The sequence below is a fragment of the Polyodon spathula genome, chromosome 19 (assembly GCF_017654505.1).
Source record: "Polyodon spathula isolate WHYD16114869_AA chromosome 19, ASM1765450v1, whole genome shotgun sequence".
Classification (NCBI taxonomy): Eukaryota; Metazoa; Chordata; class Actinopteri; order Acipenseriformes; family Polyodontidae; genus Polyodon; species Polyodon spathula.
Genome location: NC_054552.1, coordinates 1 through 16,188, shown reverse-complemented (window position 1 = coordinate 16,188; position 16,188 = coordinate 1). Strand labels below are relative to the sequence as shown.

The following is a 16,188-nucleotide window of genomic DNA, read 5'->3' as shown; positions in this document are numbered from 1 at the left end:
TATACCAGAATCTAAATCATTAATGTAGATTAGGAATAGCAGAGGACCTAATACTGATCCCTGTGGTACACCGCTGGTTACCACACTCCATTCTGAGGTTTTTCCTCTAATCAGTACTTTCTGTTTTCTACATGTTAACCACTCCCTAATCCATGTACATGTGTTTCGTTGAATCCCAACTGCGTTCAGTTTGAGAATTAATCTTTTGGGCGCGACTTTGTCAAAAGCTTTCTGGAAATCTCTTTTGCATCCTCAAAAAAATCAAGCAAGTTAGTTAGACACGATCTCCCTTTCCTAAAACCATGTGGACTGTCTCCCAGGACCCTGTTACCATATAGGTAATTTTCCATTTTGGATCTTATTATAGTTTCCATAAGTTTGCATATAATAGAAGTCAGGCTTACTGGTCTGTAGTTACCTGGTTCAGTTTTGTTTCCCTTTTTGTGGATGGGTATTACGTTTGCAATTTTCCAGTCTGTCGGTACCACCCCTGTGTCAAGAGACTGCTGCATGATCTTGGTTAGCGGTTTGTAAATTACTTCTTTCATTTCTTTGAGTACTACTGGGAGGATCTCATCCGGCCCAGGGGATTTGTTTATTTTAAGAGCTCCTAGTCCCTTTAACACTTCTGCCTCAGTTATGCTAAAGTTATTTAAAACTGGATAGGAACTGGATGACATGTGGGGCATGTTGTCAGTATCTTCCTTTGTAAAAACTTGTGAAAAGTAATCATTTAATATGTTTGCTATTTTTTTTTCTTCAGCTCAAAGCTACCATTTCGCCATTGGTATAATAAAAACATTTAAACTATTATCTAATGAATAATAATAATAATAATAATATAATAATAATAATAATAATAATAATAATAATATAATTTGCGGATTTGGGTTTTGCAAGTTAAGTTCGTCTCGCAATTGTTTTCTCAATGTACATCTCAGTATCGGGTCATAGCGACATCCAGCCAGATCATGTAATTACACGAGTGCGGCACACAGTGGCAGCAAAGCACCGCTATTCGCTGCAGGAGTCTGCCTGTGCTTGTTTGCTAACAAGCCCTGTATACGGGGTTGATGTCTTTGAGATTTTATATATATATATATATATATATATATATATATATATATATATATATATATATATATATATATATATATATATATATAATATACCATTTCAAAATTGTTTTGAATGCTGTGAAGCCCAGATCTGCCGCTGAAGCTGTGACATCAGCCGCCCCACTCTACCATTGTGCCAGCAGTGGAATCATGCAATCCAAGGTGAAGCTGGTGGCTTCATATGATTACAGAAGCGCAGAATTACAATCTAATGTGAACGTAAAAGTGGAACAGTGAGTGACTGACAGTGACTTATGTAGGAAAAGCAAGAGAGAAACAAACACAAAAACACATTCTCATACAAGGACAGGTAACACAGGACAACTCACAGAACAGGACAGAACAGAGAGGAGAGGGGGGGGGGAGAGATATGCTGCCCCCCCTTGTCTATATTTCACCTGCACTTCGATTCACTAGGGTTCTTTAGATTCAGAAGAAAAACATTTTTATATCTGTGTTTTTCTCTTTGTAGAGATTTGAAGAATCGTGTTTAATAAATTTTCTCTAAGAGGGTGTGGTGTGCACTTTGTGAGGCCATTGTGTTGCAGCAATGCAGACTCACTGATCACACCAGTTCAGAATATTGAAATCTGCTTTAATTAATTACAGAGAGGCAGCTGCACCCACTTCTGACAGCCTGAGGCTGAGTGAGAGGAATGGGCTTGTTTGATTGGCGGCTCCATAGACTGTGCTAACTGTGCCCTGATTGGCCATTCCGCCGGACAGGTAGACACTGATAGGCTGTTTATGTATGAGGGTGTGTGAGGGTTGTGCCCTATTCCCAGCCCTGTGTGTGCGTGTCACTGCGTTAGTCTGTGTGCGTGTCTGTGTGTGCGTGTCTGTGTTAGTGCGTGTGTCTGTGTTAGTGCCTGTGTGTGTGTGTCTGTGTTAGTGCCTGTGTGTGTTAGTTTCTGTGTGTGTGTGTCTGTGTGCGCATGTCTGTGTTAGTGCCTGTGTGTGCGTGTCTGTGTTAGTGCCTGTGTGTGTGTGCGTGTCTGTGTTAGTGCCTGTGTGTGCGTGACTGTGTTAGTGTCTGTGTGTGTTAGTGTCTGTGTTAGCATCAGTGTATGTGCTTTGCTGCCCTATGCTCCACTCTTCAATGAGGTCAGCACAGCTCTCAGGATGGCAGCCACAGCGATAGCACCAGGGTCAGGGAGGCGGAGTCTCGCCGCGCTAATGTAACTGGCTCTGCCTGCCCTTGCTGTGAGATCACGAGTCAACTCCGCCCCCAACTCAGCTTGCTGAAAGAGAAGAGGAGAGGGGGGGGGGGAGCATTAGTGCTATCCATGCCTCAAACAGGAGCAGTGTCTCTGCTGGGTGGCTCTACACTCAAAACATGCATCATTGTGCTCGGTTTGCTGTAGTCACAATGTACTATACAGGTGAAGTCAGTTTCAAGGCATTTAACTCTGCAGTGGAAACATAACCAGACTTCTCTAGGGCTGTACCAGACTAGCATATATGTGCAGTGAGAACACAGTAACAGAGTACCTGGTCTGCCTGATCCCTGTGTCGCAGCATCTATCTCATACCTGCACAGCCCGCTCCAGCACCTTCATCTCTCCACCAGGGGGCGACGAGCGCAGACCCTCCAACTCCTGCACTGCAGGGCACAGGGCATCCAACTGCAACACAGCACACACGGGGTTAATGCAGTGGGGCCCAGCACACACGGGGTTAATGCAGTGGGGCCCAGCACACATGAGGTTAATGCAGTGGGGCCCAGCACACACAGGGTTAATGCAGTGGGGCCCAGCACACACAGGGTTAATGCAGTGGGGCCCAGCACACACGGGGTTAATGCAGTGGGGCCCAGCACACACGGGGTTAATGCAGTGGGGCCCAGCACACACGGGGTTAATGCAGTGGGGCCCAGCACACACGGGGTTAATGCAGTGTGAATAGTTTTTCTTGTGTGAAGAGATGCAGCTCTTACCATGGTCCTGTCCCCAGGCTCAGCACCGCCATACCTGCAAAAAGACCAAGAGCAGGCTGAATACAGTACCGCTGTTCCAATGACTGTCCTCTCCTCCCACCTCCTGCAAAGCCTCACCTCTTCATGGCCTCGATCCCAGCATGCAATGCGTCGGCCCATGCTGCGGGGGTACTTTGGGTGCGTAGGGGCAGGGCAGCAGCCGTCAGGAAGAGACTATAGAGCTGGGGGGGAGACAACAGCATATAGTAATAGCATGGCTCAGTGCACAGTGCTGGCTCAGGCAGACAGACATTTCAGCATTGTTGCCAAAGGTACAACTATCAAGTAGACAAACATCTTGGCTCAGGCCTACCTTCCTGTTATGAAAGCGGTTAGAACAGCATTGACAATCAGCTTTCATTACCAGAACTAAGGCCTATACAATGTTGAATAAAATTGTGTTACAAAGACACAGAGTAATCAGGTACTGGGGTCACCAGGCACAGTGCAAATTTGATAATTTTGAGTTTGAGGCGACAATGACAGGTATGTACTTACTGCCCCTGAGGAACCACCCATTCTTTCTTGGACCAATCCAGCAAGGGAGGAGAGGAGCTGGGCGGGGCAGTCTGGGATCACATGACCTCCCAGCCACTCCTGGATTGCTGCAAACACAACCAATCACAGACTAAGAATCAGCAATGAAACAGGCACACGCTGCCATCAAACTGAGATACATGCTGCCATCAAACTGAGACACGCGCTGCCAGGTGAGACGGGGGTGCAGCCTGGTCACTCACCTCGTGCCGCCCTGGCGTGTGTGCCTCCACAATCTCCGTCCCCCGCTGCACGGTCCAGTTCATCGAGTTCCTCCTGCATAGCAAGCAGAGAGGAACAGACTTGCTGCAGGACTCTCCGGGACAACAGAGCACTGGGACCTGAGGGGACAATGAGGGGACATGCTGGAGACACAGGGATAACACAGCGCTGGGACCTGAGGGGACAATGAGGGGACATGCTAGATACACAGGGACAACACAGCGCCAGGACCTGAGGGGACATGCTGGAGACACAGGGACAATAAAGAGACACAGGGAACTCAGGAGACAAGAAGGGGACATGCTGTACACACAGGGACAACAAAGAGACATAAGAACAACACAGCGCATGGAATGGTGTTGTCCCTGTGTCTCTCCCAGGCTCCCTACCCTCAGTGCCTGCACTCTCAGCTTCTGCACTCTCCTTCTGCACTGGCTGGATGGTCCGGCTCCGCCCAGTCAGTGGAACTCGGCCTGTGATTGGCCAGGCCGGGGCTGCCGTCTCAGCGTCTGTCAGGAGAGAAGCAAAGAAGAGAGGAGAACAGAGTGAGAGGGCATGGGACAATGGGAGAGAGGGTTAGGGGATGAGGGACAAAGTGAGTGTAGGGACAGAGAGACAGAGTGAGTGGAGGGACAGAGGGACAGAGTGATAGTAGGAACAGAGGAAAAGAGTAAGTGGAGTGAAAGCTTTGTCCAGGGTGGAAGAGAGCTGTATCCGCTCAGAAATGTTCACTCACTCCTGAGTTGAGATATAAGATTGTGCAGTGAGGGAGCGCAGTGAGGAAACGCAGCATGAGGGAGTGCAGTGTGAGGGAGCGCAGTGTGATGGAGAGCAGTGTGAGGGAGTGCTGTGTCAGGGTACGCAGTGTGATGGAGAGCAGTGTGAGGGAGTGCTGTGTCAGGGTGCACAGTGTGATGGAGAGCAGTGTGAGGGAGTGCTGTGTCAGGGTGCGCAGTGTCAGGGTGCACAGTGTGATGGAGAGCAGTGTGAGGGAGTGCAGTGTCAGGGTGCACAGTGTGATGGAGAGCAGTGTGAGGGAGTGCTGTGTCAGGGAGTGCTGTGTCAGGGTGCACAGTGTGATGGAGAGCAGTGTGAGGGAGTGCTGTGTCAGGGTGCACAGTGTCAGGGTGCACAGTGTGATGGAGAGCAGTGTGAGGGAGTGCTGTGTCAGGGTGCGCAGTGTCAGGGTGCACAGTGTGATGGAGAGCAGTGTGAGGGAGTGCTGTGTCAGGGTGCGCAGTGTCAGGGTGTGCAGTGTGATGGAGAGCAGTGTGAGGGAGTGCTGTGTCAGGGTGCGCTGTGTCAGGGTGTGCAGTGTGATGGAGAGCAGTGTGATGGGTGGCAGTGTTCACTCACCAAACAGTCTGAGCAGCTCCTCGTCCGTCACCATGAGAGTGAGGGAGACGCCGGCCATCTCCAGTGATGTAATGAAGGAGCCCGAGATCCCCCGAGCAACACTGACACCACGACTCTCTGAAAACACAGAGATAGGGACAGAGTAACATACTGTGCAGGGACAGACCAACACACTGCACAGGGACAGAGCAACACACTGCGTAGGGACAGAATAACACACTGCGCAAGGACAGAGTAACACACTGCGCAGGAACAGAGCAACACACTGCGCAGGGACAGAGTAACACACTGCGCAGGGACAGAGTAACACACTGCGCAGGGACAGAGCAACATACTGCGCAGGGACAGAGCAACACAATGAGCAGGGACAGAGCAACATACTGCGCAGGGACAGAGCAACACAATGAGCAGGGACAGAGTAACACACTGCGCAGGGACAGAGTAACACACTGCACAGAGACAGAGCAACACACTGCACAGGGACAGAGCAACACACTGCGCAGGGACAGAGCAACACACTGCGCAGGGACAGAGCAACACACTGCGCAGGGACAGAGCAACACACTGCGCAGGGACAGAGTAACACACTGCGCAGGGACAGAGTAACACACTGCACAGAGACAGAGCAACACACTGCACAGGTACAGAGCAACACACTGCGCAGGGACAGAGCAACATACTGCGGAGGGACAGAGTAACACACTGCGCAGGGACAGAGTAACACACTGCACAACAACGGTTACACACTCACACTGTACTGAGACTCACCCAGAGAACGAACAGCAGACCCAGCAACCACAGCCATCTCCAGACAGGACAGGCCACCCAGATTGTTCACCACAAGCACCACTGAGTCTCCTGCAACTCAGAGAACACTCCCATTATAAACACTGCACACACACACACTCATTACAAACACACACATTACAAACATACACACACACTCATTACAAACACACACACACCAACACCACGAGTCCCCTAGGTAGGACACACACACGCATACACATTACATGTGACTGCATTATACAGGGGCTGGGACCGTGTAGAACTGACTCAACCTGCACACATACCTGCTTTGAGAGGGAGATGGGATTGGCTGGAAGAGTCGGTCATGTGATCGATCATCATCGTCACAACTTCATCAGCTGAAGCTATCTGTTAATCAAATATTGAGGGAGCAGAAAACAGTACATCATTCAGAACCACAACAACAATATCAATAACAATAACAACAACAACAACAACAACATCATCAATGGGAAAAGAAAGCAGTCCTGCACTGAGCGACAAAAACAGACTTACCTTTGACCTTTTGATCCCTACTTCCCCATGGATCCCTACATGTAAAAACAGAAGCAGTGAAAGGGTTAAATGCTAATGTAATGTTGAAGTCAGACTGACAGACAGTCCTGTGAAGGGGGGGGGGGGTCGATCCTAGTAAAACCATTAATGCCTTCACCACTCACCCAGCCCCAATTCCATCTGGTCTGCTGCGAGGGTGAATGTTGGGCACGCCCCAGGCAGGCAGCAGGGAGACAGGCTGACCCCCAGAGTGCCTGTGTGAGGAGAGAGAATCACACTAATATACAAGCTTGCAACAGTAACAATGGCATTAACATTATTAATGTGTTATTCTCACCAATGTGCTGTGCAGCCCGGCTCACTCGCTCCACAATCTCCACCAAGGGGCGCCCCTCCTCTGCCAGAGCGCCAGCCAGCTGCAGGAAATGACACACAGGAAGAGGCAGAACTGAATCAGTCTTGTTCTCTTGACACTGCCCCTGTTCCACACACAGTCCCCACTCTTATCACCTGCCTCCCTCCCACCCACTATAGGTCACATATTCTCCTCCCTCTCTCCCTCCCCCACTCCCCCATCACCCTGTCGCCTAACCTTGTGAATGAGGACAGTGCCACACAGGCCCCGCCTCCCTGCTTTGCCAGGCTCTGTGAACGCACAGTCATCAGCGATGATCACCATGGCAACATCCATCCCCTCGGACCTCGCCTGCTCCAAAGCCAATCCGAAATTCAGCCGGTCCCCCGTGTAGTTCTTCACAATAAGCAGAACACCCTCTGAGAAAGAGAGAGAGAGAGAGAGAGAGAGAGAGAGAGAGAGAGAGAGAGAGAGAGAGAGAGAGAGAGAGCTTCCCTCAGCGCTCTGAGACATGGAATGCAGGAGAGATGGAGCAATGCAGATGGGTGAAGGGAGGAGACTCACCTGCTCCTGCCTCCATCACTGCTCGGATTGCAGCCAGGATGCTGCCAGGAGGGGGTGAACTGAATACGTCTCCAGCCACTGCGCCTGAGAGCATGCCCCTGCCCACATAGCCTGGGAGATAACAGAGAGGAATCAGTGACCCTGCCCACACAGCCCGGGAGAGAGCAGAGAGGAATCAGTAACCCTGCCCACACAGCCTGGGAAGAGGAGAGAGGAATCAGTCACCCTGCCCACACAGCCTGGGAGAGAGGAGAGAGGAATCAATAACCCTGCCCACACAGCCTGGGAGAGAGGAGAGAGGAATCAGTGACCCTGCCCACACAGCCTGGGAGAGAGGAGAGAGGAATCAGTGACCCTGCCCACACAGCCTGGGAGAGAGGAGAGAGGAATCAGTGACACACTGCCCACGACAGCCTGGTAATAGCAGAGAGGAAACAGTGACCCCTGCCCACACAGCCTGGAGAGAGGAAGAGGAATCAGTCACACCCTGCCCACAACAGCCTGGGAGAGAGGAGAGAATCATCAGTCACCCTGCCCACACCAGTACCTGTTTGAGAGGAGAAGGATACAGACATCCCACCCACACAGCCTGGGATAGAGAGGAAAATCTAAGATCAATCAGAGTCACCCTGCCCACCACAGATCCTGGAGAGAGTGAGAGAGGATAGTCACACCCTGCCCACACAGCCTGGGAGAGAGGAGAGAGGAATCAGTGACCCTGCCCACACAGCCTGGAGTGTGTAGGATAGGAGAGGAGATGCAGAATTTAGTAAAATTTAGAAACATCACATCAAAAAAAAAAAAAAAAAAAACCAAATACAACAAATTTAGGTATTTTAATTAGCATCACGTAATAAAAGAAACTATAGTATAAGTATAGTAGTGATGGGCAAAGTATAGTCATATCATAGTTAAAAATAAATGTCACATTTTTCCATTTTTGTCAGTTTTTTGTTAATTACATGGAAAACTACAAAGTGGCATGTATTTCAATGGGTTAGGTGTATTTCAATAGGTTAGGTGTATTTCAATAGGTTAGGTGTATTTCAATAGGTTAGGTATATTTCAATAGGTTAGGTGTATTTCAATAGGTTAGGTGTGTGCTTCAATAGGTTAGGTGTATTTCAGTAGGTTAGGGGTGTGCTTCAATACGTTAGGTGTATTTCAATAGGTTAGGTGTGTTTCAATAGGTTAGGTGTGCTTTAATAGGTTAGGTGTGCGCTTCAATAGGTTAGGTGTATTTCAATAGGTTAGGTGTATTTCAATAGGTTAGGTGTGTGCTTCAATAGGTTAGGTGTATTTCAGTAGGTTAGGGGTGTGCTTCAATACGTTAGGTGTATTTCAATAGGTTAGGTGTGTTTCAATAGGTTAGGTGTGCTTTAATAGGTTAGGTGTGCGCTTCAATAGGTTAGGTGTATTTCAATAGGTTAGGTGTATTTCAATAGGTTAGGGGTGTGCTTCAATAGGTTAGGTGTATTTCAGTAGGTTAGGTGTATTTCAATAGGTTAGGTGTGCTTCAATAGGTTAGGTGTGCTTCAATAGGTTAGGTGTATTTCAGTAGGTTAGGTGTGTTTCAATAGGCTAGGTGTGCTTCAATAGGTTAGGTGTATTTCAATAGGTTAGGTGTGCTTCAATAGGTTAGGTGTATTTCAGTAGATTAGGTGTATTTCAATAGGTTAGGTGTGCTTCAATAGGTTAGGTGTATTTCAATAGGTTAAGGGTGTGCTTCAATAGGTTAGGTGTATTTCAATAGGTTAGGTGTATTTCAATAGGTTAGGTGTGCTTCAATAGGTTAGGTGTATTTCAATAGGTTAGGTGAGTGCTTTAATAGGTTAGGTGTGCTTCAATAGGTTAGGTGTGTGCTTCAATAGGTTAGGTGTATTTCAATAGGTTAGGTGTGCTTCAATAGGTTAGGTATATTTCAATAGATTAGGTGTATTTCAATAGGTTAGGTGTATTTCAATATATTAGGTGAGTGCTTTAATAGGTTAGGTATATTTCATAAGAACATAAGGAAGAACATAAGAACATAAGAAAGTTTACAAACGAGAGGAGGCCATTCGGCCCATCTTGCTCGTTTGGTTGTTAGTAGCTTATTGATCCCAAAATCTCATCAAGCAGCTTCTTGAAGGATCCCAGGGTGTCAGCTTCAACAACATTACTGGGGAGTTGATTCCAGACCCTCACAATTCTCTGTGTAAAAAAGTGTCTCCTATTTTCTGTTCTGAATGCCCCTTTTTCTAAACTCCATTTGTGACCCCTGGTCCTTGTTTCTTTTTTCAGGCTGAAAAAGTCCCTTGGGTCGACACTGTCAATACCTTTTAGAATTTTGAATGCTTGAATTAGGTCGCCACGTAGTCTTCTTTGTTCAAGACTGAACAGATTCAATTCTTTTAGCCTGTCTGCATATGACATGCCTTTTAAGCCCGGAATAATTCTGGTCGCTCTTCTTTGCACTATTTCTAGAGCAGCAATATCTTTTTTCTAGCGAGGTGACCAGAACTGCACACAATATTCAAGATGAGGTCTTACAAGTGCATTGTACAGTTTTAACATTACTTCCCTTGATTTAAATTCAACACTTTTCACAATGTATCCGAGCATCTTGTTAGCCTTTTTTATAGCTTCCCCACATTGTCTAGATGAAGACATTTCTGAGTCAACAAAAACTCCTAGGTCTTTTTCATAGATTCCTTCTCCAATTTCAATATCTCCCATATGATATTTATAATGTACATTTTTATTTCCTGCGTGCAGTTACTTACACTTTTCTCTATTAAATGTCATTTGCCATGTGTCTGCCCAGTTCTGAATCTTGTCTAGATCATTTTGAATGACCTTTGCTGCTGCAACAGTGTTTGCCACTCCTCCTACTTTTGTGTCGTCTGCAAATTTAACACGTTTGCTTACTATACCAGAATCTAAATCATTAATGTAGATTAGGAATAGCAGAGTACCTAATACTGATCCCTGTGGTACACCGCTGGTTACCACACTCCATTCTGAGGTTTTTCCTCTAATCAGTACTTTCTGTTTTCTACATGTTAACCACTCCCTAATCCATGTACATGTGTTTCCTTGAATTCCAACTGCGTTCAGTTTGAGAATTAATCTTTTGTGCGGGACTTTGTCAAAAGCTTTCTGGAAATCTAAATAAACCATGTCATATGCTTTGCAATTATCCATTATCGATGTTGCATCCTCAAAAAAATCAAGCAAGTTAGTTAGGCACGATCTCCCTTTCCTAAAACCATGTTGACTGTCTCCCAGTACCCTGTTACCATATAGGTAATTTTCCATTTTGGATCTTATTATAGTTTCCATAAGTTTGCATATAATAGAAGTCAGGCTTACTGGTCTGTAGTTACCTGGTTCAGTTTTGTTTCCCTAGGTGTAGGTTAGGTGTATTTCAATAGGTTAGGTGAGTGCTTTAATAGGTTAGGTGTATTTTATTAGGTTAGGCGAGTGCTTTAATAGGTTAGATGTATTTCAATAGGTTAGGTGTGCTTCAATAGGTTAGGTGTGTGCTTCAATAGGTTAGGTGTGCTTCAATAGGTTAGGTGTGCTTCAATAGGTTAGGTGTATTTCAATAGGTTAGGTGAGTGCTTTAATAGGTTAGGTGTATTTCAATAGGTTAGGTGAGTGCTTTAATAGGTTAGGTGTGCTTCAATAGGTTAGGTGTGTGCTTCAATAGGTTAGGTGTATTTCAATAGGTTAGGTGTGTGCTTCAATAGGTTAGGTGTATTTCAATAGGTTAAGGGTGTGCTTCAATAGGTTAGGTATATTTCAATAGGTTAGGTGTATTTCAATAGGTTAGGTGTGCTTCAATGGGTTAGGTGTATTTCAATAGGTTAGGTGAGTGCTTTAATAGGTTAGGTGTATTTCAATAGGTTAGGTGTATTTTAATAGGTTAGGTGTATTTCAATAGGTTAGGTGTATTTCAATAGGTTAGGTGTATTTCAATAGATTAGGTGAGTGCTTTAATAGGTTAGGTATATTTCAATAGGTTAGGTGTATTTCAATAGGTTAGGTGTATTTCAATAGGTTAGGTGTATTTCAATAGGTTAGGTGAGTGCTTTAATAGGTTAGGTGTATTTCAATAGGTTAGGCGAGTGCTTTAATAGGTTAGGGGTGTGCTTCAATAGGCTAGGTGTATTTCAATAGGTTAGGTGTATTTCAATAGGTTAGGTTTGTTTCAATAGGTTAGGTGTGTTTCAATAGGTTAGGTGTGTGCTTCAATAGGTTAGGTGTATTTCAATAGGTTAGGTGAGTGCTTTAATAGGTTAGGTGTATTTCAATAGGTTAGGTGTGTGCTTCAATAGGTTAGGTGTATTTCAATAGGTTAGGTGTGCTTCAATAGGTTAGGTGTATTTCAATAGGTTAGGTGTGCTTCACTAGGTTCGGTGTGTGCTTCAATAGGTTAGGTGTATTTCAATAGGTTAGGCGAGTGCTTTAATAGGTTAGGTGTGTGCTTCAATAGGTTAGGTGTGCTTCAATAGGTTAGGTGTATTTCAATAGGTTAGGTGAATATTTCAATAGGTTAGGTGTGTTTCAATAGGTTAGGTGTATTTCAATAGGTTAGGGTGTGCTTCAATAGGCTAGGTGTATTTCACTAGGTTAGGTGTGCTTCAATAGGTTAGGTGTATTTCAATAGGTTAGGTGTGCTTCAATAGGTTAGGTGTGTGCTTCAATAGGTTAGGTGTATTTCAATAGGTTAGGTGTGCTTCAATAGGTTAGGTGTATTTCAATAGGTTAGGTGTGTGCTTTAATAGGTTAGGTGTATTTCAATAGGTTAGGGGTGTGCTTCAATAGGTTAGGTGTATTTCAATAGGTTAGGTGTGCTTCAATAGGTTAGGTGTATTTCAGTAGGTTAGGTGTGTTTCAATAGGCTAGGTGTATTTCAATAGGTTAGGTGTGCTTCAATAGGTTAGGTGTGCGCTTCAATAGGTTAGGTGTATTTCAATAGGTTAGGTGTGCTTCAATAGGTTAGGTGTATTTCAATAGGTTAGGTGAGTGCTTTAATAGGTTAGGTGTGCTTCAATAGGTTAGGTATGCTTCAATAGGTTAGGTGTGTGCTTCAATAGGTTAGGTGTATTTCAATAGGTCAGGTGTGCTTCAATAGGTTAGGTGTATTTCACTAGGTTAGGTGTGCTTCAATAGGTTAGGGGTGTGCTTCAATAGGTTAGGTGTATTTCACTAGGTTAGGTATGCTTCAATAGGTTAGGTGTGTGCTTTAATAGGTTAGGTGTATTTCAATAGGTCAGGTGTGCTTCAATAGGTTAGGTGTATTTCACTAGGTTAGGTGTGCTTCAATAGGTTAGGGGTGTGCTTCAATAGGTTAGGTGTATTTCACTAGGTTAGCTGTGTGCTTCAATAGGTTAAGTATTTTTTCTTCAAAGCCTTGCCCATTGCAGCAGTACAGCAGATACAGCCGTGTCTCTCACCCGTGTGGGCAGGCTCATGCCCCGAGCCCCCCCCTGACAGCAGAGCCACTCTCCCTCTCAGAGAACTCAGGTCCGAGCGCAGAACCACACGCTGCCCCTGCAGCTGGCACAGACCCGGGTTCAAACACACCAGCCCTAGGAGGGCATCGTCCACACAGCCCTCCACTGAGTTCAACAGCTTATTGTGCACCTGTAACAGGCAGGGACAGAGGAGAGGGGGTTGAGAGAGAGAAGAGGTGGTAGAGAGAGAGGAGAGGGGGCAGAGAGAGTGGAGAGGGGGGTAGAGAGATGGGATGGAAGGGAGAAGGGTGATGGGATGGAAGGGGGAAGGGAAGAGGAGAGAGATAGAGAGAGAGAGAAGAGGGGGTAGAGAGGAGTGGGGGCAGAGAGAGAGAGGAGATAGAGAGGAGAGTGAGTAGAGGGGAGAGGGGTAGAGAGAGTGTAGAGGGGTTAGAGAGCGTAGAGAGGGTAGAGAGATGGGAGGGAAGGGAGAAGGGAGAGAGGAGAGGGATAGAAAGGAGAGAGGGTAGAGAGAGAGACGAGTGGGTAGAGTGGAGTGGGGGCAGAAAGAGGAGAGGGGGTAGAGAGAGGAGTAAAGGGGGCAGGGAGAGAGGAGATGGGGTAGAGAGCAGGGGGAGGGAGAGAGGGTGGAGAGCAGGGGGAGAGGAGAGGAGAGGGAAGGGGGCAGGGAGATAAATAAACACAGGAGCACAATACAGGCCACTTAAAATGTCACTCCCTGAAACATAGCTACATGTGCTCATAACTCCCGACAGCTAACTTCCCTCACAAGCGGAGATGGAATTGCATTTCTAAATGTGATTTAGTCACTACCAGCAGGTTCGGCATAGGACCGCGTTTAATTTCAAGGTAGCAGTCATGCGAGATACACTGATAATGACCCCAGCATGTACCACTGTGCAGGGACCACACTGTCAGGTGTAAAGGTCTATAGATCAATAAGCACTTTGGATCCGAGGTTAAGGACGGTGTAGAAGTGAAGATAACAAGTATATTTTTTCTAGAAGACCAGAGAATAATAATGAACACCGGCTTACCTCCATTCCACAGCCTCTGTCTGGTACTACAATAATATGATGATGCGACTGTTTAGTGTCCTCCTCGGCAGTAATGTCGAGCTGGAGGTTTGAACGGGTCTGTGTGGTGGGTGGATTGTATAGATTCCACGCTGCTTTGCTCTGAGTCAGCTGAAACCACAGTGAACCTTAACCGGACATCAACGTCCTGTGATTGTGCAAAGCCGGTCCTGGCCCACATGATGTCTGTGCACAATGCAAACGGAAGCATATTTCAACTCTTAATAGGCCACAGACAGCTAACTTCCCTCACAAGCGGAGATGGAATTGCATTTCTAAATGTGATTTAGTCACTACCAGCAGGTTCGTCACGTGTTTTCCTGACTGACTATCATCCAATAAACCCATAGGACCGCGTTTAATTTCAAGGTAGCAGTCATGCGAGATACACTGATAATGACCCCAGCATGTACCACTGTGCAGGGACCACACTGTCAGGTGTAAAGGTCTATAGATCAATAAGCACTTTGGATCCGAGGTTAAGGACGGTGTAGAAGTGAAGATAACAAGTATATTTTTTCTAGAAGACCAGAGAATAATAATGAACACCGGCTTACCTCCATTCCACAGCCTCTGTCTGGTACTACAATAATATGATGATGCGACTGTTTAGTGTCCTCCTCGGCAGTAATGTCGAGCTGGAGGTTTGAACGGGTCTGTGTGGTGGGTGGATTGTATAGATTCCACGCTGCTTTGCTCTGAGTCAGCTGAAACCACAGTGAACCTTAACCGGAGCAGAGGGCAGCTCTCGCACTCAACGTCCTGTGATTGTGCAAAGCCGGTCCTGGCCCACTATCTCACAGATGTCTGTGCACAATGCAAACGGAAGCATATTTCAGTTGGCAGTTATTCTTAATAGGCCACTGTCACAGTTAAACGAATTGCACAACATCTCCGCTGTGTTTCTGAACACTTCTCTCTTCAATGAAACACTTTCGTTTGTTTACAAATCGGGAGGTCCGGTCTGTCACGTGATGGAAATCCTATCGGCGCTCAGTGGCTGCAGGTACTGTGCAGAGTCTCCGCGGTGTTTCTGTGCAGTTATGCATGTTTGGGCTCAGTGGCTGCAGGTACTGTGCAGAGTCTCTGCTGTGTTTCTGTGCAGTTATTCATGTTTGGGCTCAGTGGCTGCAGGTACTGTGCAGAGTCTCCGCTGTGTTTCTGTGCAGTTATTCATGTTTGGGCTCAGTGGCTGCAGGTACTGTGCAGAGTCTCCGCTGTGTTTCTGTGCAGTTATTCATGTTTGGGCTCAGTGGCTGCAGGTACTGTGCAGAGTCTCCGCTGTGTTTCTGTGCAGTTATTCATGTTTGGGCTCAGTGGCTGCAGGTACTGTGCAGAGTCTCCGCTGTGTTTCTGTGCAGTTATTCAGGTACTGTGTTTGTTTCTGGCTCTCAGTGGCTGCAGGTACTGTGCAGAGTCTCCGCTGTGTTTCTGTGCAGTTATTCATGTTTGGGCTCAGTGGCTGCAGGTACTGTGCAGAGTCTCCGCTGTGTTTCTGTGCAGTTATTCATGTTTGGGCTCAGTGGCTGCAGGTACTGTGCAGAGTCTCCGCTGTGTTTCTGTGCAGTTATTCATGTTTTCAGTGGCTGCAGGTACTGTGCAGAGTCTCCGCTGTGTTTCTGTGCAGTTATTCATGTTTGGGCTCAGTGGCTGCAGGTCCTGTGCAGAGTCTCCGCTGTGTTTCTGTGCAGTTATTCATGTTTGGGCTCAGTGGCTGCAGGTACTGTGCAGAGTCTCTGCTGTGTTTCTGTGCAGTTATTCCTGTTTGGGCTCAGTGGCTGCAGGTACTGTGCAGAGTCTCCGCTGTGTTTCTGTGCAGTTATTCATGTTTGGGACATTTGAAGACTTCACTTTGGAACCTGACGGTTGTGATTAATAGAGCATGCAGCTCTGAGGGGCTGGTTGTGATGTGGGTATTTTTGTTTAATAGAACAGAGAGAGAGAGAGAGGAGAGAGAGAGAGAGAGAGAGATGTGTGAAAACCTACAAAAAAAACAAATGTAAATAAAAACAAATGTAAAGCATGGAAATATATATATTTTGAATTACATGTAAAAATACACGGTGGAAATACAGTAGTTAAGAATGCGTCATGCAAGACTAGCATAGTCATGGATGTCATATTTTATCAAAATGTAATGAAATAAAACACGTAGGAGAGAACAGTACAACATTATAGCAAATACAAAATCTCCTTTTAATATATAATAAATATT

At 46.2% G+C, this 16,188-nt stretch overlaps 1 protein-coding gene across 2 annotated transcripts; it reads right to left on the bottom strand.

Annotated features, from left to right (window-relative positions):
* Positions 1 to 2,112: 2,112 nt before the first annotated feature.
* Positions 2,113 to 14,852, bottom strand: tkfc (triokinase/FMN cyclase). Of its 2 annotated transcripts, XM_041218759.1 has the most exons (18): positions 14,698 to 14,852; positions 13,935 to 14,101; positions 12,877 to 13,066; positions 7,433 to 7,543; positions 7,106 to 7,287; positions 6,851 to 6,929; positions 6,678 to 6,767; positions 6,514 to 6,548; positions 6,282 to 6,366; positions 5,977 to 6,066; positions 5,209 to 5,325; positions 4,242 to 4,361; positions 3,834 to 3,971; positions 3,592 to 3,698; positions 3,172 to 3,275; positions 3,055 to 3,088; positions 2,651 to 2,743; positions 2,113 to 2,359 (listed from the first exon to the last, which is right to left on the bottom strand). In XM_041218759.1, exons 2-18 carry the CDS (start codon positions 13,938 to 13,940, stop codon positions 2,201 to 2,203), a joined length of 1,740 nt encoding a protein of 579 aa, XP_041074693.1. In that variant the 5' UTR covers positions 13,941 to 14,101; positions 14,698 to 14,852; the 3' UTR covers positions 2,113 to 2,200. The 2 variants fall into 2 exon arrangements, with proteins under 2 accessions (XP_041074693.1, XP_041074694.1); XM_041218760.1 differs by lacking the exon at positions 13,935 to 14,101 and having other exon boundaries at positions 14,531 to 14,852.
* Between the last annotated feature and the right edge of the window lie 1,336 nt (positions 14,853 to 16,188).